The 24,544-nt window shown below is 46.7% G+C and overlaps 2 protein-coding genes across 2 annotated transcripts in view; one reads left to right on the forward strand and one right to left on the reverse strand.

The window, feature by feature from the left end:
* Nucleotides 1–24,544, reverse strand: part of PDE6H (phosphodiesterase 6H) — a 110,055-nt gene that overhangs the window by 34,606 nt on the left and 50,905 nt on the right. The window lies entirely within an intron of this gene.
* On the forward strand, nt 136–22,946 carry ERP27 (endoplasmic reticulum protein 27). Its single transcript, XM_005305276.4, has 7 exons — nt 136–1,044; nt 1,352–1,452; nt 6,064–6,201; nt 9,709–9,825; nt 12,441–12,566; nt 21,361–21,558; nt 22,335–22,946. Exons 1-7 carry the CDS (start codon nt 927–929, stop codon nt 22,371–22,373), a joined length of 837 nt encoding a protein of 278 aa, XP_005305333.1. The 5' UTR covers nt 136–926; the 3' UTR covers nt 22,374–22,946.

Below are 24,544 nucleotides of genomic sequence, written 5' to 3' on the forward strand. Positions count from 1 at the left end.
CTGAGTGAGGCTCTCATTCTTTTGTGGAACATGTCTCCTCACTCCGCCTTTCACACACGTATAGTATTGCAATATCGTATGTGGCTAAACAGTATCCAGGGTTAGAGAAAGGACTGAAAAAATCCCAAGTGTCTCATAAGGGCTATAACGCTCATACTTCAGTGCATAAACCAGCCTCACCCTAATGGGGTTTAGGGAGAAATTTTTCCTGTGGGCAAATTATATCATAGCTCCCTTATGCAGCTTCCTTCAAAGCCTCTTGTATTGGCCACTATTAGAGAAGATACCAGACTAGGTGGCTCACTGGTCTGATCCAGTCTAGAATTTGTGTGTTCCTATGTTATGTGGCTAGTCTGTTTTAATGTGGCCTCCATGGAATTTTTAGGCATCAGCTCCTCATCTCCCATAGCAGAGACATGGGTCTCTCATGCCACCCATGGTGCAGTGGGAGGAGGAGACCCCCCTGGGACTTAGTGCACAGAAAAGGGAAACAGCTTCCCTGGTATAAGCAGGGGGCAGTCTCATTAGGTTGAGGTGCAGAGTACTGAGGAGGAGTGCCCAGGAGGAAAAGAAAGGAAAGGGGCATCTGGAGCTGCTCCCTGGTGCCAGCCTGGGGTACTCTCACCAGCCTGTGCCCCTCCAGAGTGTGTAGCATGGAAATGTCTCTGTGGGACGAGCAGGGGTCGCTGCTGTCTCCAGGTGGTCTCTCAGTGCCAAGGTGTCAGGGACAGATTGTTCGGTATCAGCCCCATGACCTGTGCAGAACAGTGAGGCACTGGGACTCTGTCTTTCTGCCAGACTTTTATCGCCGAAGTTGAAGGTTTCACCAGTGCCAGGTGTTCAGTTCCCACACTGTTGGGAGAACCACACCTGACCAAGAAACCACTGACGTGTCACCTTTCCAGGCAGAGTCCAACGCAGAGCCCATGGCAAGGAGAGGAGACGTCAGGTCAATGGCTATCTCTGCCCTGTGGTGTCTCTTTTTTTCCCTCCTCACTTGGGGCTGCCCATCAGGATGTGCTGAGGAGAGCCCTGCGCCCCATGGTAAGAAAATGACACTGTGGTCAGGCCAGAAAACGAATGGGGTGGGTGAGAGAAATCCAAGGCTCTCTAAGGGTGAGAGAGCCACTGGGGTCAGCGTGTACAGTGGATGAAGGGATGAGAGCTGCAAATCCTCTCACAGAGGTCTGTCAGTATCCAGAGGGGGAAGAGATCTGCCAAGATCAGCATGCACAGAGGAAGGAAGGTGGGGTGTGCATGTGTGTGGTAGTGATGGTGGTGGGGTTCTTAGCTCTGGGCTGCTCTCCATGCCTGATATGATTCTGACATTTCCTCCTCACGCTCTCTCCAGACGTCACTGGAGACGCAAAGAAACCTGTGCTTTTGAGAGATATTGCAGCCACAACAGCCTTCATCAGTGCTGCTGAGGTGGCCGTCATTGGATTCTTCCAGGTCTGTTCAGATAATCTCTCAATTCCCTGGTTACGTTGCTATTGATTACTTGTATTCCACCGGGGTTGGTGCCCCGTTGTGCTGGGTGCTGTACAAACACAGAGTAAAGATAGTCCTCAACTCAAACTGCTTACAATCTAAATAGAAAAGACAGACCTGGGCAGAAGGGGAGGGGATATAACAAACAAGGAGAGTGATCAGGGCGAAGGGGTAAACATCCTGTGAACTTCATAGTGGGGGATGCAGTAAGGGGGGGACATGGAGGGGTGAGCTAAGGAGTACAGGAGTATGAAGTGGAAGAAGGGAAATATTGAGGTGGAATGGAGGGAAGGATGGAGGGGAGCATAGGTCACAGAATTTAAGACCAGAAAGGACCTTAATGGAGAATGGAAGGCAGGGGAATAATGGAGAATGGAAGGCAGGAGAATAATGGAGAATGGCAGGCAGGGGGATCAAGACTGCAGTGGAGGGACCCTCTGCAGGACCCTCACTGCACTGATGAAATTCAATAAAGACAAGTGGAAAGTACTTCACTTAAGAAGAAAAAGTCAAATGCATGACTATAAAATGGGGACTAACTGTCTAGGTGGTAGTACCGCTGAGAAGGAGCTCGGGGTTATAGTGGACCACAAAATGAATATGAGTCATCGATGTGATGCAGCTGCAAAAAAGGCTAATATGATTCTTGGGTGTATTAACAGGAGTGTTGTATGTAAGACACAGGAGGTAATTGTCCCGCTCTACTTGGCACTGGTGAGACCCCAGCTGGAGTTCTGTGTCTAGTTCTGGGCACCACAATTTCGGAAGGATGTGGAAAAATTGGAAAGAGTCCCGAGGAGAGCAACAAAAATGATCAAAGGTTTAGAAAACCTGACCTATGAGGAAAGGGTGAAAAAACTGGGCTTGTATAGTTTTGAGAAAAGAAGACCGAGTGCCAACCTGATAACAGGTTTCAGAGTAGCAGCCGTGTTAGTCTGTATCCGCAAAAAGAAGAACAGGAGTTCTTCTCCACTTCTTCGGATGCTGTAGTCCACGAAAGCTTATGCTTTAATAAATTTATTTGTCTCTAAGGTGCCACAAGTACTCCTGTTCTTCTTTTAACCTGATAACAGTCTTCCAATATGTTAAGAGCTGTTATAAAGAGGATGGTGATCAATTGTTCTCCATGCCCACAGGCGGTAGGAGAAGAAGTAATAGGCTTAATCTGCAGCAGGGGAGATTTAGGTTTGATATTAGGAAAAACTTTCTAACTATAAGGATAGTTAAGCTCTGAAATAGGCTTCCAAGGGAGGTCATGGAGTCCCCATCACTGGAGTGTTTAAAAACAAGTTGGACAAACACCTGTCAGGGATGGTCTAGGTTTACTTGGTCCTGCCACAATGCAGGAGGCTGGACTTGATGACTTCTCGAAGTTCCTTTCAGCCCTACATATCTACGATTCTATGACAGTGAGGGAGGAGACTAGCCCTCTAGCCCACATGTTCCTCTGGTTGGAGGAGGTGGGGGGCTAGAAAGGACTCCCCATGACCGGTTCATTGGGAAGACTCACTAATTTCAGAAATAATACATGCCCATGTAACGAAAGGTGATTCACAAGGGGGCAGAGTTACGGTTGGGTGTGTAAACGGAACTGATGATTTCTGCTGTTTGAGTGTCTACCACACAAGCGCTACCTTCTCAGACTATAGTGTCGCAGAATTTTCTTGGGGTCTTCTCTTTCGGCACTCCTAGTACAAGGGGTGCACACACGGTGAAAGTGATTCCTGTACGGAGGGCCAGCGGGAGGCCTAAGCACCACTTACGTCCTGGCTCAGCTCTCAGACTAGTTCTTAAGTGGGGCCTAGGGCTTGCATTGACCAGCTGCACACAGAGGTTAATTTCACCCTGAGTGAGGCTGGGCTTCACTGCACACAGTAAGACATATTTCTTCTCTACAAACCTTCAGTCTGGTTTTGAGCTTGCAGCTGAACTAGCATCACACAAATGCAGCACACACCCTGCCTTCTCTCAGAACATTATGCTGTCCTTGGGGAAAAGAGTACTATCACTGCACATGCCCAGGAGGTGTGAGAAATGTGATGGCCACAGACCCAAATCAAACCCAATTTTTCACCGGAATCCTCCCAAACTCTCTCTCAGTGAGGCTAGTTCCATGCCTTGTTTTAGCTAGCCATTTCAATCCTATATCCAGGGCCGTCCCTAGGGGACTGCGGGGCCTCAGACAAATCAGCCTCCCCGCTAGTCTCCTCACCGTCTGCCCAGCGTGCATGGCTGCCGCTCTCCTCCTAACTGTCCGCCCACCTGCCCCACCGCTCACCTCCCCGCTAGTCTCCTCACCTTCCGCCCGGCGTCCTCCCGTTCACCTGACTGCCTCTTGCCTTCCCGTTCGCCTCCTCACCCCTCTCACCCGCCCACCTCCCGCCTCACCTCCCCCCTGCCTCCTCACCTGAATATCAGGACAAATGGTGTCCCACTCGTACATCTGTTGGGACGCAGGACAAAGGGCTAAATATCAGGACAATTTTATCGAAGCATGGGGCCCCCAAAGCACAGGGTCCAGGGCAGTTGCCCCGATTCGCCCTACCCAAGGGATGGTTCTGACTATATCTGTTCCAAAACAGGTCATAAGAATAGTTTTTCTTTAAATGTGGGAAGGATTTTTTTTCCTGTTCTCCTCAGAATCCCAAACAAATGAACCAACTTTGCTCAAAATTTTTCTTAATTAAAGACAGAACAGAATCACCTTCAGGCAGAGACCAGGCCTTGAGAATTTCTGTCCAATCATCAGTGAAAGGTATTAGATGTCAGGCACTCAAAAGGCAGGGTTGGAATGGAAATGGCTGTACAAGCTTAAGTTGAGGCTATGACTGTCCCTACTGCTCAGCTGTAAGAAGAAGAAACGGAAATTTGATTAATCCAACATTGCTCAGAAGTTGCACATGTCCGGACTTCTTCAAAGTTTGGGTATTTTAACCCACACTTATTGGTCACTTTTTAGTGGAAGTATGTGAAATATTTCCATTAGGGGAAAAAATAAAGATATTAAGTATTGCCACCCCCAAGTATTCAAAAATCATGAGTCAGGCCTCAAAAATCATAAGATCAGCTTAAAAATCACAAAATTAAAAAAATACATTAAGGTTCTTTTAATCTACTTTGCAGTCTTTGAGCCTTTAGGGTTCACGTTTCAAGATTTTCTTTGCAACCATGAGGGCTAGAAATGTTTTTTTTTTTTTTAAAGGAAGCTGAGATTCTCATATCATCACAGGACTCCAGGAGCTGGTGTTTTGAGAAAAACACCAAATATTGCTAGACTTGTGAAAAAACTGCGAGAGTTGGCCACACAGACTCTGTGATTTGTTTCCTTCCAATCCTTTTGAGTTGTTGCCCAGGAAGCTTGAGGTAGGGAAAGAGGGAGACTTTCCCTACAATGTCGTGGAAACAAGGGAAGGAAGAAGCTGATGAGGAGGAAGAGTATGGGGTAAAGGGGATTAGGTTGCAGGACCTGTTTTTACACTCATACACACACAGTCATATAGCTGTGCAGGGGATGGTGTGTGGGGGTGAACAGAGAATAAACATGAAGGAGAATGATTATGCTGATTACTAAGGAGGAGGAAATGGATGGTGCTAAAAGATCCAGCCCCCGCCAACTTTCTCCCAGTGCCCACTCCTCAGACAGTCAGATTTTAGATTCAGATACAACACACTTTCAAGCCCTCTGCAGTCCCTTCACCCTTCAGCTCCCTCTGATACCCAACAGTCTCCCTGACTCCCACTTCCCTCTCCCTGAACCACATCAGCTCACCTGCCCCTCCCTGACGTTCAGTACAGGTTCCCTGACTTCTCCCCAATTCCCTGCCCCTGACCCTCAGTCACTTCTTAACCCTCAAGCTTTTGCCTTCCCCACACTGATGTGCACACACCTGGAAATACCCAGGCAGGATGTGAGTGGGATGCGGGGAAGTGGATTGGGAACACATGTTCTGGTGGGGAGACTTGAGCTATGCCTGGTAAGGAAGCCCCTCTTCGCCTTAGACTTGGAGGTTAGAGTGGCAGAGTGCTTACAAAAAGAACAGGAGTACTTGTGGCACCTTAGAGACTAACAAATTTATTAGAGCATAAGCTTTCGTGGACTACAGCCCACTTCTTCGGATGCATCCGAAGTGGTATGCATCCAAAGAAGTGGGCTGTAGTCCACGAAAGCTTATGCTCTAATAAATTTGTTAGTCTGGGGTGCCACAAGTACTCCTGTTCTTTTTGCGGATACAGACTAACACGGCTGCTACTCTGAAAAGAGTGCTTACACCCGCTCTACTCTGAGCAGCCACCAGATGTCACTGTTAGCCCCTCCAAATCTCAGCTGCTGCCAAAGCAGCTGTCTGGCCAATGTCAAGAGGGAGAAGAAAACCTGGGTGAGTAACTTCAGCTGCTTCTAATATTATTTTCTCTTTCTTTACCTCTCCTCCTTTCCCCCCACCTACTGCCTCTCTTCTCTTTCTCCTTCTCTCTCCTTTTACCATGCCCTTTCTCTCTCTTCTTGTCCATTTCTTCTTCCCTCCATGTCTCCGTCTTCCTTCTCCTTTTCCACTCTCTCTCCCACTCCTTCAGGAATTAGAGAGGCCAGAAGTTTCGAACTTCCACATTGTTGTAGGAAAAATCCAGGAGGTGCCGTTTGGACTCAGTACCAACCCTGAGGTCCTGTCTCATTATAACATCACGAGCAATACCATCTCCATCTTTCGCATGGTATGTCTGCCTCATGCTTCTGCCCCTTCTTCCCGCGTTGCTCAGGGCACTGAAAATAGTCCTGTAATGGTGAGATCTAGAACTGTTCCCCCTTCATCCCTGCCTGGGTATCAGAGAACATGTTTAGGGCGATATGGACGAAGGTTTCTGTTAGCATGGAGAAGGCCAGACCAAAGGAGGAGGGATGGGGGCTCCTGGAGAACAATTCATTTTTGCATGTTGAGTAGGATCCTAACTATTCAAGGGATGAATTAAAACAGTGGTGGAAAAACCTTCAAAGGTTAGTGGTAGTGTTGAGTCACTTTAGTTGGGGAACAGTTGGACTGTAGACACAGCCGGGAAATTTGGGTTTGAATCCCAGCTCCTTCCCTAACTCACTGTGAGGTAGTGGGCAAATCACACACCTCTCTGTGCTGCTGTTTCCCTATGTATAAAGTGGAGATAATAAGAGTTATCTAGCTACCTGCCTCACAATGGACTGTGTCTACACTTGCCTATTTCCCACTATTACTAATTCCGATGCAGTTTCATTGGAGGTAGCAATGGTAGGAGATCCAGTAAGGATATGGCACCAGCATTTTTACTATTGTATTATCTAGCCCTGGTCAGAACAAGTCTAGTAGATGACATGGTAGTAAAAATGCAACAGTGGCAGCCACTGGTGCCTTCTGTTCCCTAGAGCTCCCGCTGTTTCTACCACTGGTGGAGCTCCACCGGGGTTAGCAGTGGTGGAAAAAATTAGGAGAAAAGGCTAGTGGAGACAAGGCCAGGTATGCTGTGATGATAAATTAGTGAATGTTTGTACAGTGCTTTGAACATATAAGTTTATTAGTGTTGTGCCTAGATGTTGCCTTGGTGTCCTATAAATATCTAAGATGGATAGTGTTATTGTATAAACATTGTTCATGTTCACTAGTAAAGAATGTCCTGATCTGAGGCATCTTTAGAAAGGCCCTGATTCTGGGGTTCCCTGCTGTCCCTGTACACTAGCTCTGCCAGTATATAGGGGCCTCAGGGCTGGCAGATTTTCTCGCTCAGGAATGCCTGTGGCATATGGGAGTTCCCTGTGGTGCCCATCCCCTTGAAGTCCCTGATGTAGGGGCATGACAGCGAAGTGGCTGGGGGGAAAAGCAAGGTATATTTGGGGCAGGCAGGAGAGTGGCCAGAGTACAGTTTGCTCTGGCTAATCTGGGCTGCTTTAATGGCCCACAGAGGGGTCTTTAAGAAGAGCATAAATTAGAGATGCCCCAGGGACTATTCCTGTCCCCATCTGGCCTCAGAATTCAGGAGGTGCAAAGATGATGTAAGCCACCTTTGTCTTCTCTGCCTGCTCTAATCACTTCCTGAGCTAAGCTCAGGCATTTTATGGATAGTCTAGTTCATATAATCTAGCTAGATCTCTCTCCCTTCTGTGTAAAAGAGAATGAGTTAATATCACATAAGACGTAGCAGTTGACACTAGATTTACTGTCAGCAGGTGCTACCAACTGAAACAACACTTATTTCTACTATGGGCTCTTAGTCATAATCATTTTCTTCCAAAGATATTTAAGGATCTTTTGTTTTTGCAATGTGGGAGAGATTAAGGATAATTAAGGTGGGAGGATAGAGGAAATTGCATGACATTTGAAACAATTCACATTAAATACAATCTTCCCAATTCATGCTTCTTCCACTTTTGCAACTGAAACATCATTTAATGGAAGAAGAAGAAAAACCCCAACAGATCGAATCCCCAAGCCAGAATTAATTTTGACTGGCAATTTGCTTGTAAAATTTCCCCTCACAAAAATAAGTTTAAATTAGATTTTTTTTCCTGAATAAGTGTGTAGCAGTAGGATCAGATCTTTCCTAAAAAAGCAATTGGAACAGGAACTTGGAATAAAATATTCATGGGAGGAAGGAATGGAAAGGCAGGCAGACAAATCAAAAGGACAGCAATTAATCAAAGACATAAAATAATGTTCCTTTATTTTTGCATAGCATGGAAACACCATAAAGGGTACCAAACTTAAACCACAGTGACTATACTCCTGGGCCAGATCTTCAGCTGGTATAAATTGGTGTTGCTTTGTTGAAGTCAGTAGAGCTATGCTGATCTTTGCCAGCTGAGGATCTGGCTTGATCAACGGAAAAAGGACATAATTAATCGAGGTAGGGCGTGACAGAGCCATTTGGGTCTGAGCTAAACTGTTAAATGCAACCTTTTTTTTTTTTTAGAGATGCAGCCTTTGCATAATCCAAGAGTATATCTGAATATGATTTCTCAGGAATGGGAATCAATGGGTTGCAATCCAAAGCCCATTGAAGTAAATGGGAGCCTTTGCCTTTGGTGTTGATAGACCTTGGATCAGCCCCAAGGGCCTGTTTGATTTTACTTGCACTGGTTTTGCATTGCACTAGTAGGACTCCACTGATTTCAGTGGCATTACCCTTGATTTACATCAGTGTAAGTGAGAGAAGAATCATCCCCTATGATTTCAGGAGCAACTAGTTCAGTGGCTTAAAGCAGCGTAGGGACACATTGGATCAAAGACACAGTGACAGTGACCCTGGGATGGAAAAAAGGGTTGCATGCCTGCGCACCTCTGGAAAAGCTAACATACATTCAGAGGGTGAGCAGACATATTTAATAAAATATGGGACATCTATGTGGACACAAGTTCCATGAGCCTAGCACAGCATGTTTGGAAAAGGCAATTAAATCCCAAAGGAATCAGCTGTACTTTACTGTTCTATAGCTCAACAGCCCAATCCCTTGATCTAGCCGTCTCCTGTAATGTAACTGCACGTGTAGCTGTTATACTTTGGGGGTTAGCTGTTGTTTGATGTTTTCCCTTTCTCCCTGTTTATGGGGAAGAGAGCAGAAGAGACTCTCTATAAAACCGCTTCCAGACACTGATGAGGGGGAGGAAAGGAGGGATGGGATGGGATTGTTCCCTAAAGATGGTCCTTGCAAGGCCTGATTTTATCTCAGCTGCATTGGAAAAATTCCTCTCTTTATTGGAGAGATTTCCTGCTTGCACAATGTTTCCAGGAAATCCACACAGGCCTGTGCCAGTGTTTATTACTTTTAGAAAGACTGAAATAAGCAGATGAACTTTTTTTAAAGGAGAGGGCGAGAGCGGTGGAGGGAGTTGGGTTTGTTTAATGCTGTCTCCCCAGAAGGCCCAGGATTGTCAGCTAATCCCCCCTGGCTCCAGTGGAGTTTGAGTTGACAATACAGGGATGTCTGGCACCCTTAGTGTTTTCTGCTATTTCATGAGTTTGTCCTGTCGTAGGGATCTTGAGGAAGAGACTGGGAGAAAGAGCAAGATGGCAGATTTATAGGCCCAATGGTCCCCAAGAGAGTTTCAGGTGGTGAAAGGTGTGTGTGTGAAGGCATCCACAGGTGTCTATGTGCACTGGACCATTTGTGTGTGTCTGCCCATGTCTCTGGACAGAGGGCAGGGAAGGGGTACTGAATGGAGAACAGCAGTGATTTAAGGCTTCTTTGCAATATCGTAGGTGGACAACAAACGTCAAGATTTGGAACTCACCGATGGCAAAAAAATTGATGCCACCAAGATGAGCCGTTTCATTCAGATCAATGAGCTGCGAATGGTGACAGAGTACAACCCTGTGGTAACTAAGGATCCCCATAACCCCCTCCCCCACCCCTGCCATCTCTTAGGCTCTGTCTAGTTGGCTGGTTTTTCATTTTGGGGGATGATAGGATTCTGCCTGGCAGCGACTGTTGGTGGGCAAAGAGCAGCAAGAAGCCATGCAGGTGTCTGTGCACACACCTCTACCACTGCCTCTCATTCCTGATGGGCAATGCCCCCTTCTGTTCACAGGAGCAAAGGGATCACCAGACTGAATCAGACCTGTGGTCCATCTAAACCAGTATGCTGTCTCCAAAAGTGGACAGTAACAGTTGCTTCAGAGAAGTCTCAAGAAACCTAGCAGAGGATTTCCCATGGGGGAAATTTCTTCCTAACCCTGATCTATTAGTAGTTGGCTTAAGCCAGGGTTTCTCAAACTGGGGGTCGGGACCCCTCAGGGGGTTGTGAGGTTATTACATGGGGGGTTGCGAGCTGTCAACCTCCACCCCAAACCCCGCTTTACCTCCAGCATTTATAATGGTGTTAAATATATAGAAAAGTGTTTTTAATGTATCAGGGGGGTCGCACTCAGAGACTTGCTATGTGAAAGAGGTCAGCAGTACAAAAGTCTGAGAACCACTGGCTTAAGCCCTGAAGCATGAAGGCTTTTATCCCTTGTCAAACTTCCACATACAATCTAATGTAGCTGTGGATATTCTCATTATCCATATAAATGTCGAGCCCTTTTTTGAATCCTACTAAGCTCTTGGCCTCAGAGGTATCCTGTGGCGGTGAGTTCTGCCAGCTAGTTATCTATTATTTGAGTCCTGCCCTCCATCTCACAGCTCTGCAAAAGCACTTCAGTCCTGACTGGCAGCATTATTCCTTCAATTCAATCCCCAGCCCCTCTTCCTGCCTTCCCCTCTCAAACTACTTAGCTCACCCATCTCAAGTCTGACTTGGAGCACCCATGTTGTTTCATTCATTAGGCCACAGCACAGCTCTAGCTGTGCACCACAGTCCTGACCTGGCCAGCCTCCTGCTGGCCCAGTCCTGGGACCCACCCAGCTCTGCTAATATACCTGCCTTTCTTTAGTTTAATAAAGAAAGGCTCACAAATGTTTAAATAAACTAGTTTCTTTTAAATATATTATAGGCCCCAGCAATATTAGGCCACGTGGGTCAAAGCAAGCCCTGCAGAACTCCCTACCTTCCATTCTTTGGACCCTCACAGCTTCCCCCAGATGCCTGAACCCTGGCTTGCTGCAACACCTCCTGCTTTCCCAGGCCTGTGCCCTCTCAAGCAGCACTTCCAATGCACCTCAGTCCTGATTCACCTCACCTCCTGCTTCTCCAGGCCTGTCCATTCCCACAGGGTCTTCCAGCACTCCTCACTCTTGACTTACAGCCCCCTGCCATTCCAGTCCTGACTGCTCCCACCCCCAAGCCACATTATGCAGGGGTGTTACAGGGGTGGATGAAAGTCCACTAGCAATTAGGCTAAGGTGAAACTCCTGGTACTTAGGCCCTCCCACACTACCTGAGGGCTGGTGCTCCCTGATGGAAGGCTGTTACAGAAATGCACTCCCTGACCCCATCCCTGTTAGTTGGCTCACTCTTTCCTCTCCTTCATAGAAATGCTGGCAGGCATTTCCACAGGCTGCCTCTGTGGTCTGGAGTGGCACATGGGGAGGCAGCGGGTCAGAGGCAGCCTGGCCAGACTTCTGTTTGGTTTGAGGGAGCGGCTGCGGCACTTCAGGAAGTGGGTGGGGGGAAAAGTCAGATGACAATTTGCCCACCAACCAGAGACTGTGCAAAAACACCATTGGCAGTGCCAGCCCAGAGTGTCTTCACAGAGGGCCAGTGTATGCTGCCTGGTTTCCCCCTTCCCTGGGGGGTGGGTTGTGTCCAACCCATTTCTTCCTGAAGAGCTGCAGATGGAGACTTAACCCTCTGCACTCCCACCTGCCCAGCTCATACGTTGCTTAGTCAACAGTTTCTATTTTAAGACGCATCCCCACCACTCACAGCTAATGTTAAAGAAAGGAAACGAGGTGCCGGAGAAGCCTTCCTGGTTAACTCCATGAACTCCCCAAGTAGGGTGACCAGATGTCCCGATTTTATAGGGACAGTCCTGATTTTTGGGTCTTTTTCTTATATAGGCTCCTATTACCCCCCACCCCCGTCCCGATTTTTCACCCTTGCTGTCTGGTCACCCTATCCCCAAGTTCCTTGCTCCCATCCCCTCCAGATCCCAGTCCCGAGTCCCCTGCAACCGTTAGTTCCCTGTGGTCCCTGTTACCCAGGCACCTCAAGAGCTCCCAATTCCAGAGTCTTGCCCCTCTGGGCTTCAGCTTGCTGATCCCAGACTCTGTCTCCCTGCCTTCTCCCTGAACATCCTGTCTTCCCTCCAAGCCTCAGCCCCAGGGCCTTCAGACCCCCTGGCTCGGGTGTCCCCCAAACCATGACTTTAGGAGCCTTCAGGGACCCAGCTTCAGTTCCTCCAGAGTTTGACTTCAATCTGAGAACATGGCCTGAGCTGTGATTTGTAGAGAATTCAGCTGTGCCATTGGGATTTAGGACTCCAATAATGCAGCAGATTTACTATTCCTAATCGCCGTGTCTGTTTGTTGGTGTCATGTTTGTCTTTGGCAGACAGCAATAGGTCTGTTCAACAGTACAGTCCAGACCCACCTCCTCCTCTTCACAGACAAGACCTCCAAGGAGCATACGGAGCGAGTGCACAGGTACCGGGAAGCAGCGGAACTCTTCCGAGGAAAGGTGAGGCCAAAAGGAGGGGAGGAGAAGCCATAAGAGAGGATTATTTGAGAGGGAAGAACAGTGACTTCCCCCAGGGGGAGGGAGGAAGACACTCCACATGCCCAGGTAGAACAGAAGCCAGGTGAGTGGGGAAGAGGAGAAGCAAGTGAAGATAGGTGATAGTCCAAGAGAAAAGGAGCTGATCTGCTCACCCCTCTCCGGTTCATGATCTAACAGGGAAGGTGCCCAATACACACTGCCTCTCTAAAATCTGCCCTGTGGTTTCAGCTGGATATTGTGCTCTTCTTTGTGACTTGTCCTAAATAGCTGGCATGTTTTGTTGTGAGACGACAAACAGCTGTTGCCTTTCATCCCAGCAATGGTTACATTCCACTGGTGGCCAAGTGATCTCTGGCTATAAAGCTGGAGCTCCCTTTTGGATGCTGAAAAGTGCTATTGAAATGGCCAGATAGCATGAATGCCACGATTCTTTAGCCCTCATTAGTTCCCAGGTAAAAAAGACCTGTGAATTTGCTGTTTGAAGGGATTTACAGGTGGGTCCCCTGGGGGTGCAGAACAGATTTCCCATGGTGGGGACTCCACCGACAGATTTTCCCTGCTGCCCCACTGCCAACTGCCCTCCCTGACTGCAGACAAGCACTCCTCAAATACCCACCCTCCCAGGGTTGGTTCTCAGCTTGCAGTTGGGCTGGACACGAGCGCATGGGGACGGAACTAGTTGGGAGGCAGACTTGGCAGCAGTAGGGAGTCCTGGGCGTGGCACACAAGTTGCGGGAAGAAACCAGCAGTAGGGAGGGGGGTTGAGCTGAAGCCCTTTGGAAGGCGTTTTTGTGGGAGGGTCTGGAAGCTGGAAAGAATTGGGGCTGTTGCGTTAGAGCACAGGGATGGATCAGCTGCTGGCAGAGGGCTGAAGCACCTATTAGTGGGGGAGAGGGTGGGTTGAAGAGCAAATATACTAATCCTCAATGTTTTAAAGGTTAAGCTCTAGTCATAAAGTTACTTTACATAGATCTCAAACAACCCCCTTCCCCAACTTGTTTTCCATTGAATCCCCTCCTGTATGTCTATATTTGTTTAGCAGTGAGACACTCAGTGAATACTACTGTGCAGTAGGTGTGGTCTCACCAGTGTCCTGTATAACGAGAGACTGTTACCTCTTTCCTCAATTATATGATGTCTCTTTATATGCAGCTCCAAACTGCATGGCCCTAACACTGATCCCTGCAGCACATCTCTTCTAATTCAGTGCACTGCTCTTTACCATCATTAGCCTTGGAATAGGGTCCCACAGCCAGTTTTCCATTCATATGACATGCCCAGCTCCAAGCTAATATGAATTCACTTTCCAAGCAAGACTTCACAAGGCACTTTTCCAAATGGTGGTCTGAGATCCAGATAGTTTATAAATTATTAGCCAGCCAAGTCCTGACATCCTCACTCAGTTTTTAGTTAGTTTTGACTCAAGCAGGACTCAATGGGAGTTTACCTGAGTGAAAAGAGAGGGAAGATTTCAGGAGCTGACCCATTATTTATTGTTGTTATTGTTATTTTATTTTATGTATGTAGCGCCAGAGATGTACGTAATTCTGCATAACACTAGAACTGTGCCAGACCAATACCAAGTTCCCTGCCCCAAAAGGCTAGATGGTGACTTGGCTGACATGCCCACAAAAAGGCCTGAGAGCGAGTAAGAACCGCTGCTTACATCCCTACTGGGGCTACCTGGGCTTTGGGTCTGGGCACGAAGGAGTAAAGAGAGCAGATGAACAAGCAGTGGTGGTGGATTGGATGGGAGCATGAGTGGAGCCTAGGTTCCACCCCTTACTTGTTTGCCAGAGAAGCTGAGCCAGCATTGGGTGGTGGTGGGGGGAGTTATTTATTATTGCTACAGGCCAGCAGTAAATTACAAGCCCTGAGTCGCAAGCAGGGAGTAGGGAAAGAACTGTGACTTGGAGGGGTATCTGAAGTCACAATGGACCCCTAAGAACGCAAACTGGAACAAAACAAAACAAACAGAACAATCCCAGAGAAATAAAACAGACCTCAGCAGAACACAGACCAAACCCAATTTAAGCAGAGCAGTGACTGGCTCCCTCAAGGGTGTGGGAGCTTTGGCTATGTTAGCTGGGAAGCTGTTCCAGACATATGGGTGGGACAAAAAATGGCAGGAAATGGGAACCTTCTAACAATTTTAAATGAAGCTCAGGAGGAAGAGAGGGAGGAAGAAGGGGTGGGGGTAATATAGGCAGGGGCTGAAGGGGAAGAGGAAAAGCATAACTTTGATGTGGAAGTAAACATGAACCCAAGAAAGGGTATCAAGAAGAGAGATATGATAAAAAATGGCTGAAAAAACTTGTTCCGCTGGCAGCATTTTGAATGGATTAAAGCAGGAAGAGATGGGAGGTCAGACAGAAGGAGGTTGCAGTAATCCATGAGAGCACTAACTAGGGCATAGGTGATTGTCTTATCAGTTTGGGAAAGAGGAAGGGAGGAATTTTAGCTGGGTGCACAAGAAGTCATGGCAGGTTTTGATGAGATCCTGGCTCAGAGGAGAGAGAAGAGTCTGTCCAGTCTATCTGATCTCATTTATCTACCACTTTCTAACATGTCCCATCACTATGATACTGGACTGCTGATGGGGAATGAAGATGACTCCAAGGCTGTGAGCCTTGATAATGGGAAGGCTGCTGCTGATGTCAACAGTATTAAAGAAGAGAGATGGAAGAGAAAGCTTGTGAGGGAGGACAGATGATCTCCGTTACCTTGCACCTGGTGTAGTTATTTATGCCTGTGCAATGTCAGAGTATGATAGATAAGTAGTGGCCAATGTGGCTTCATGAATGACTGCTCAAAAGCCTGGGGTTAGATTAGTTTGGCTGGAAATGGAAAAAGAGGGAGCAAATCCAAAAAGAATACACAGTCATGTAAGGGTACTGGGGAGGAAAGGGCAGCAAAAAATCAAAAGGAGTTAATGCTAGTCAGAAGGGTTAAGAGTAAGAAGGAACGGGTTCTACAAATGTATTAGGGAAAAGTACTAGGGAGAAAGTAGGCTCATTAGGCCCTAATTTGACCAAGCATCCTTATTCAGCAAAGCACTTAAGCAAATGTTTACCTTTAATCGCCTGCTTAAATTCTATTGACTTTTGTGTGACTTAAACACACGCTTAAAGTTCAGCCTGCATTTAAGAGCTTTACTGAACTGAGCAACCTTCCTGAAGAGAGGGATGAAGTTAATCATGACTCAGAAATTGCTGAGATACTGAACTTTCTTTTGAAAATCTGTCTTAAATGAAAATCATATAGCTAGAAGTTTGAACAATGAATATGGAAAGAAGACCCAGTAAAAATAACTTTTGATAGAGAACAGGTAATGGAATATTTGGAAGTGTGAAGATATACAACGCCACGGTGGGAGTGGAGATTTCTAGTGGGATACTGTGTTAACTCTGGCCAGATTAGCATCTTCATTCATGATCTGAAAGCAGAAATAAACAACATATAATGAGGTTTCTGAAGGATACTAAATTGGAAGAAGTTGCAAACACTAGTCAGGACAGATGGGCAGGAAACATGGGCAGAAAATAATAAAGGATTTGATCCTAGCGCATCTGGAGAAAAGTAATCCATAGTAGCATTTGTGGACAACGGGAGGGAGAATTCTGGAAAGCAATAACGCTGAATGAGAAGTAGAGGTGCTAGCTGACAGCAAATTGGACATGATTTTCCAAAATGGCCAATAGAAACCTTGCTGCACATGCAAAGACATCATATAATGAAGCAGGGAAGCCATAGTCTCTCTGCCCATTGAAGCCAATGGGACCCTTTGTGGAGTAAGGTTCTTCTGACTATAAGGGTGGCAGAACTGGGCTTTATATGACTGGTGCCACCATACCTGGAATTTGATGTTTATTTCTGGGCGCCACATTACCAGAAGGAGAGAGACACTGAAGGGAATTCAGAGATGAGTAACAAAAATCAGGGATCCAGAGGAAATTATCAATGAGGAAAGATTAAGAGGGCTAACCATGTATAAGTCAGCTCAGAGACAACAAAGGTAGGGGAGGAATACACATTCATGATGACAGCGTACAAATGTTTGTAATGTACAAATATGAGATCAAGTGAGGTACAACAGTGCTACTATCCCCATTTTACAGATGGGGAGATGAGGCACAAAGAGGCTAAAGCCCAAATCCTCAAAAGTACATCGGCACCTAACTTCTACTATCTTTGAGGATCTGGTGACTTGGCCAAGAGCACAGAGGACACCTGTGTCAGAGCAGGGAAGTGAACGTGGGTGTTCAAAGTCCTAAGTCAGTACCCTAACAACTGGACCCTCCTTCCTCTTACAACTAGGAATATGTTAAATGAATGTTGTATTTTATTCACCTCATAAATGGTCTGTGACTAGATTGCAAAATTCTTGGATTTATTTTTTATTCACAATTATTAGTGAATAAATCTTGGTCTGTGATTGGTGGCAAAGCATTTGTTGTAAATATTCATATTTTGCACTGTGGTGGTTAGTCACATTAGTAATTCAGTCAGAGAACCATTGCTGTTAAGAGTATCAGATTTCAGTCCCTCTATAGCACTGCATCAACACCTGTTGTCATCCACCACTGCCGACTGAGCCTGCCAGCTAAGGAAGAAAGGAGATCCTGCATTCCATTGCTGATGTCCAGACAGTCCAGGAAGAAGATCCTGCCATCAGCCAGAACGGCTGGAGAAGGAAGAGAACAAGACCCTGGTGCTGACTGGACCTACCAGAGGCTGAAGAGGACACCATTGACTGGAAGAGAAGGATCCACTCAGCCATCACTGCTAGCATGTGAGAAACATTCCTGTCATCTCCAATGTGAGCTCCTTTCTTGTTCAATTGAGAGGAAACTCAAGTCTCATCTGGGGAACCCATTTGGGGGTTGGCTGGGATCCCCCAGTGGAGAGGGCCTGAAGTGCCCCCCACCCAATGGAGACAGTCTGAGGCAGTACCTTGAATTGCTTTGGGCGGATACCTGATACAGCTGCTGGGTTATTGTTCCAGTACATATTTCTTTTTGCTTTAGAGTGGAATCTGAAGATTGTAAAATGCTGGAAGAGGAAGCCCAGATTTTCAACCAGTGATAAGTCACCAGAGAAAAGAGAGGAGGTGTGTTACTTATCCACAAACCTGGAAATGCACTTTTGAGTGGTGACAGAGAGCAGACATGGCAAGGATATACTTTCTATATGAGATTTAATGGTGATTTTACCATTAATCATGGAGAAAGCCATTAGGTGTCAACCCCATGTCAATTCGGAGAAGCACTGTCAAAATGTCAAGCAGGTGACAGTGTCAGATTTTTCATCACCAAACCAAGTGAACATAAATGTCTTGGAGGCAGAATGGTTTTGTTTCCATGTTAGGTGAATAGAATATGCCATTTACAGCTGGAGAACGACTGGTGAAGTTCATAAAGAAATACTGAGTGGATGTAGATGTTCTCAAGAAGATGACACATGGAGCAACAAAGGATATCCCCACTGCAAGGGATAAGATTGGAGTGTGGTACCAAAGTGATGTGGTGGCTGTTGGTCACAATGTCTCTTTTGGTGTGTGTATGGATCAGAATACAGACCTGGGACATGAGACCCTGCTGGTTATCCTTGTGGGAGTCTTGTATGAAAACAAAGGCTTCAATGTCCTTTATTTCCTAGACATGATACACTGTAAGTCAGGAACATGAACAGGAACATCTGACTATCTAATGGGAACACTTCAGAAGTTTAGCATACCCATCTATAACCCCTTTATCTTTCTCATCAGAATCTATGGCTCTATGACTGGGAAACACAACTCTGTGTTATTCATGGCTAAAAGAAGCAAACCCAAATATTGTAAATATGGGCTGCAGATACTTCACTTGGCAGATAGCTGCAGCAAAGCTTTTTCACTGTTTGTTGAAGAGCTGATGACTGATTTTGGTCTTGTCATTTTGCTCCAAATTACCAGAGCCAACACAAGCTGAAAGAATTTGCCCTCTTTGCCAATGAAATCCCACTCAGAATCATAAAACATGTTCCCATCAGGGAGCTGAAATTCCACAAAGTAATCAGTCAAACACTGCATAAAAGGCTTGCCCTCTTTTCCTATTTTCTTTCCTTAGAGAAAAGACCAGCAAAAGTGGAGTTGATTTCTACCCTTACAGGACCATATACAACTAATTTTCATCTTCCTCAACTATGCACTGGATCCACCTCTGCATTTAATACCAGACCTCCAAGTACAGATACCCAACCTAACTGGTGACACTGCATGGGGATATCCACAGGCTTCTTCAGCAGTATGCTGGGAAACTGAAACATGCTGCTACTCGACAGCATAATGCTCTATAGGAGAATGATCTTTCAGTTTTGGATGACTCTAACAACATATTTTCCCAGCAGTGACTTCAAAGTTGGACATCATGTGAAAAAGCACTTGAAAGAGAGTGAGGAGATGGATTTTTATGGACACAGACTGATGTTTTAAATGGCTGCCTTGTGCAGATGCTGAGGAATGTTTTCCCTGAGGATCACTTGTTGAAAAATGCAAGGGCAGTTTCAGATCTAGGGGCCCTGGTAACAGATTTGGCTTGATGCCTGGGTGTCTGTAATTTCTGAAAAGGTTGTGACCAATTATTGGATGATTTAACAGCATATCAGTTTGAGGTTATTGACAAATTCACTGGACCAGTGAGTGGATCATTTTCCTGTATGTCAAAATACTGGAGGGAACTGCTGAAGTAGCTATGTGCATCTGAAAGACTGCCTCATTTCAAAAGACATCTCATCATTTTACTTTGCCTCCTCCATTCAAATGCTGACCCTGAAAGCGGTTTCAGTATGGTTAGAATAGTGAAAACTCAGCTTTGCCATTCCACAAAGATCGAGGTGTAAGTAGTTAAGTGTAAAAGACAAGTTCTTCCCATGCAACATAAGTTGGTCTCATTTGAACACATATTTCTGTAGTTATTGCACAAGAGGGTGGCACAGTTGCCAATTTTCGCATGGTAAATAAGCACCCCGACTTTCACAATAAGGCAAAAATCAAGCTAATCCCATTTCAAAACAAGGTCAAAACAAGCCAATCCCTAAGAGCCCCAACACGCTATGAGACTAGATCCCCCCAGCGTGCAGTCTGGGACTGTGGTGGGCCCACTTTGCATCCCTGACTCTCTCCCCCGCCCCTTGCCCCTAGTTGTCTGGAGCCGATCAAAAAAAAAGAAGCAAAAATCTACAACAAGCAACAAGTTACAAGCCAAAAACTAGCCAATAAGCAACTCACAAGCCAATTAAGCCAAAAACAAGCCCAATTTCTGCATTTTTTCGCGGGTTTGGCATGTCTGGTGTGTGGAAACATACTGGACGCGATTGCAAAACTGCTTCCTTTGATTCACACAGTGAGAAAACAATCTTAAAAACACATTTTATGATAATAATAATAATTAATAATAAATATGATGTGTCAGCTCTGTTGCAGCACTCAACAAAACACAGCCATTATATATTTTGGCCATTTGTGTCAATAGTGATATCTTGTCTCACACATAGGCAGGTTTGAAAGTTGAGAGGTGTTCAGGGAATGGAAGCATAACAATACACGAGTTATATACTCTAACTAACCAGCAGAGCATTATTTTGGAGTTTTATAATTGACTATACAGCTGGTATAAACTGGTATTGATTTCAATGGAGCTGTGCTAATTTATATCAGCTGAAGGTTTGGCCCACAATTTGAAATTAGCTTTTGAGTGCCTATTTGAGCTAAAAACGCACTTTTCAAGAGTAGTCAGGCTAGTAAAGCTTGAATGCTCAAACGTTTACAGAAAGCAAATATGAAAATACCAAGGACAAAGAGGATTTATTACATGCAGTATAATAGACATTGTGACGGGTCTAAGTGCCATAAATCTGGTGTAGAGAACAGACTACGCTAGCCAGGGCCAGCTCTGGCTTTTTTGCTGCCCCAGGCAAAAAAGCCGCCGGCCGTCCCCCCCCCCCCCCCCCTGCGGGGAGCCGGGGGGAGGGCGGCCGGAGCCCTGGGAGGAGGGCGGTGAGCCCCGGCGGGGGCTCCGCTCTCCCCCCGGCGGCCAGGGGGAGGGCGCCAGGGGGGAGGGCGGCGAGCCCGGCCGTGGCCCCGCTCTCCCCGGGGGGCGGAGCGCCACGCCGCGCCGCCCCACTCCAGGTGCTGCCCCAAGCACAAGCTTGGTGGGCTGGTGCCTGGAGCTGGCCCTGACGTTCCCCCCCCCCCCCCCCGCGGCAGCCGGGGGGAGGGCGGCCGGAGCCCTGGGAGGAGGGCGGTGAGCCCCGGCGGGGGCTCCGCTCTCCCCCCGGCGGCCAGGGGGAGGGCGCCAGGGGGGAGGGCGGCGAGCCCGGCCGTGGCCCCGCTCTCCCCGGGGGGCGGAGCGCCACGCCGCGCCGCCCCACTCCAGGTGCCGCCCCAAGCACAAGCTTGGTGGGCTGGTGCCTGGAGCTGGCCCTGACGCTAGCTCCAGGTTTGTCTTGAAGTTGTAGTGCTGCCATCAGTCCGCTCCATGCAGGGCTGTATAAAGAGGCAAGATGGTTGTTGTTTCTGTGGCAACTGGAGGAAAAGCTACATTCTCTGAGACACAGGCAGGATTGTAGTAGCACTCTCAAGCCCTGGAGGGGCAGGAGTGTGGCTGTAGAGGTCTAGCATCTACAGTTCATTACAATGGTATCCTACTAAGTCTTTGTGTGATCATGTGTGTCTGCTGTCCCTCAGGGTCTCTAGTTTGCTCTCTCTCCAATGCAGATTCTTTTTGTCCTGGTGGACAGCAATGTGAAGGGCAATGAACGTGTGATGTCATTCTTCAACCTGAAGAAGTCCCAGTTGCCATCTCTAGCTATATTCCACACGCCAGATGAGGAGAAGGATGTGCTGCCCCTGGGTGAGGTCACAGTGGAGCGTGTGCAAGACTTCTGCAATGGCTTCTTAGAGAGAAAGCAAAGGGTGAGTATACAGTACGTGGGAGAGCATTGCTGCTTACATACTTCTGAGCAGGACAATCTTAGCTCTCTGCAACCTCACCTGTGTAATTTCTTCCACTGCTCTTGGGCATCAGATCTCAGCGATAGTACAGCTGACTGGGTTTGAAGAGCCCCTGTCTGACCCAACTTTTACCTTTTCGCCTAGAGCAATAAGGTGTCCTGTCCTTAAATGAGACTCTCACACCAGTCCTGAAGTCAGACCCTGACTTCAGGACTGGTGTGAGAGTCTCATTTAAGGAAGCCATTTCCCTTCCTCAGAGCAGTGCCTGGGGAGATGGCTGCATCAAGATGCAGGGATTAGGAGCAGAGGTGAATGTGTTTGGACGCTGAATATAGCTATAAGGGGATCAGGGAGACAGAGGGTGGTTTTAGAATGAAAATTCACCAAGAACCTTTCAGCTCAGAGGACTCAAAGTTGGGCCAAATCTACCTGAGATTAATCACCACCCCTTTGCAGAGGGAGGGGAAAATTAACCTCCATTTTCATTCAGTCCTGAGCTTCTATTGCTTTTATAATGGCTTAGCTTGCTGTACTAAGAGCCCTTGTGTGCCAGAGGCCCCATGGCCTGTGATGCCCCCTGAAAGTAACTCAGGGGCTACTGAAATGGGATGGGGAAATTAGGCAACACGGGCTGTTGAAGCCGGAATTTAAATATTCTTCCCCCTTAATCTCCGTGCGGAAAACCATGAAAACCATGATGGTATCAACCCAGATTTCCTGCCCCTGCTGTATTTTAGAAAGAAGATCCCAGCCCAGAGGAGAAGACAGAGCTTTGACTCCCATCTCAATCACCAGATAAAACACTGTGGCTCTGCCCAGTGCCACCTGCACTCTGTATAAGAAGAGTTCACTGTGCCCAACATCTCTGGAGACCCTGAGACAATAGAAATATGAGGCCAAGTCAACCATGATCAACCCTTCTCCATTCCACATACATATACATATATGTTCTTTCTCCTCTCTAGGTATCTCTCTCTCTCCTTCTCACTTGCCAGTTCCATCCCCCTCTCATCTTAATGCTCCAGGAGCCATGGCCCTGTACTGCACTGGTCCTTCGGGGCTCCCACTGCCTGTTGCCATATATGAGAGCAAGAGGCAATATGATGAAACTGCAGTGTCAAAAACGTGCCTTGCAGAAAGTTTATGCAGAGATTGGCAGGTCTGTTTCCCTGATGACTCTGTCTCTGCCCCCTTAATACGTGGTTCCCTCCCACCCCCCATCTGGCACCGGTACTGTGTTGGGATTCCCTTACACATCTCTCTGGGTCTAGGAGCTTATTTGTTGCCTGAGGTCACATGACCTATAACATTACGTTTTAATAAATAAAGCAGAAAGTGAATTCCCTGAATTTGTGTGACTATTTTTTCTTAATTTAAGTAATAAGCCTAAATATCTCTAAAAGAGTAGGTCCAAGTCTCTTTTGGCTGAATTTAAATAATCTTGCTGCATCTAACTAGTCAGATTACTCAGTAAATAATGTTCCACAACCTATATTGGGAGTGCCCTATGTTTGACTTAGATATTTCTGTTTTACTGTTAGACTGAGGGCTTCTATATGGAGGTCTAGGGCTGGAATTGCACTTGGTACTACAGCGGTGGGATTGATGTATGTTGGCACAGCTGCCAGGGGGTGCAGAATTGGAAAAGCAAGAAGTGCTGCTAGTTTGGATTAAGGTACATAGGCAGAACTGTGTGGGAACCAAAGACTATAATGGAATGAAGTGCTGCCGGGTGGTGGGTTTCTGAGGAATGGAATAGTAAGAAGTGCAGTGGGTCAGGTATACAACTAGTTGGAAATTTCTGAGTGAAACTTCTTATCACTGGGAAATGCTGAATTATCAAAACCTAAACTTTTTCTGGGCAAGGGTCAGCTTTAGCTACATTTTTTACTTGAAAAAATGTTGGGGAAAAAACTGGCAAAATGTTTTGTTTTGACAATTTTTTAAATGAAAAGTTTTGTTTCTCTGGTTTGAAATGACTTTTGGTTTTGAAATTTAAACTGAAAATGAAAAAAATTAAAATGGTCTAAATTGAGCGGAACCATTTTTAAACTTCATCCTAGTTTGGGACAGAAGATTGTTTTGATATCCCAAATATTTCCAAAGGATGGAAAATCATTTCCTTCCTACCTCTAGTCAGGACTGAGAAGACTGAGTTGTCAGTAGAGGAGGTTTCGGAACAAATTGGCAAATTAAACAGTAACAAGTCACCAGGACCAGATGGGTATTCACCCAAGAGTTCTGAAGGAAATCAAATATGAAATTCCAGAACTACTAACTGTGCCATATGTAACCTATTGCTTAAATCATCCTCTGTACTAGATGACTGGAGGATAGCTTATGTAACGCTGATTTTTTAAAAAGGCTCCAGAGGCAAACTTGGCAATTATAGGCCAGCAAGCCTAACTTCAGTATCTGGCAAACCAATTAAAATTATAGTAAAGAACAAAATTATCAGACACATAGATGAACACGATATGTTGGGGAAAAGTCAACAAGGATTTTGTGTATTTGGGCTTTCAGAAACCTTTGACAAGGACCCTCACCAAAGACTCTTAAGCAAAATAAGCAGCCGTGGGAAAAGAGAAATTTCTCATGGATCAAAACTTGACAGGAACTGACAGGAAACAAAGGGTAGGAATAAATGCTCAGTTTTCACAGTAGAGAGAGGTAAATAGCGGGGTTCTAACAGTGAGGGGCGCCTCGGCCACGGCAGGTCCGGGGTTGAGTTGGAACCGGGAGAGGGGCTCCCCTCCTCCGGCCCCAACTCAACCCCGGACCTGCCGTGGCCAAGGCCCTCCTTCCCCAGCCTGAACCCAGGCCCGGACCAGCCATGGCTTGGGGAGAGGTGGCCCAAACCCAGCCCGGACCTGCCGCAGCTGGGGGAGGGGTGGCCCAGACCCAGCCCTGGCCTGGATCTGCTGTGGCCGTGGTGGGGGTGCCCCTC

This window comes from Chrysemys picta, chromosome 1, assembly GCF_011386835.1.
Source record: "Chrysemys picta bellii isolate R12L10 chromosome 1, ASM1138683v2, whole genome shotgun sequence".
Lineage (NCBI taxonomy): Eukaryota > Metazoa > Chordata > Testudines > Emydidae > Chrysemys > Chrysemys picta.

Coding starts and splice junctions, on each gene's coding strand:
- ERP27 (XM_005305276.4), top strand. CDS start 927: ATGGCAAGGAGAGGAGACGTCAGGTCAATGGCTATCTCTGCCCTGTGG. Junction 1,045..1,351: donor GGAGAGCCCTGCGCCCCATG/GTAAGAAAATGA, acceptor CGCTCTCTCCAG/ACGTCACTGGAGACGCAAAG. Junction 1,453..6,063: donor CCGTCATTGGATTCTTCCAG/GTCTGTTCAGAT, acceptor CCACTCCTTCAG/GAATTAGAGAGGCCAGAAGT.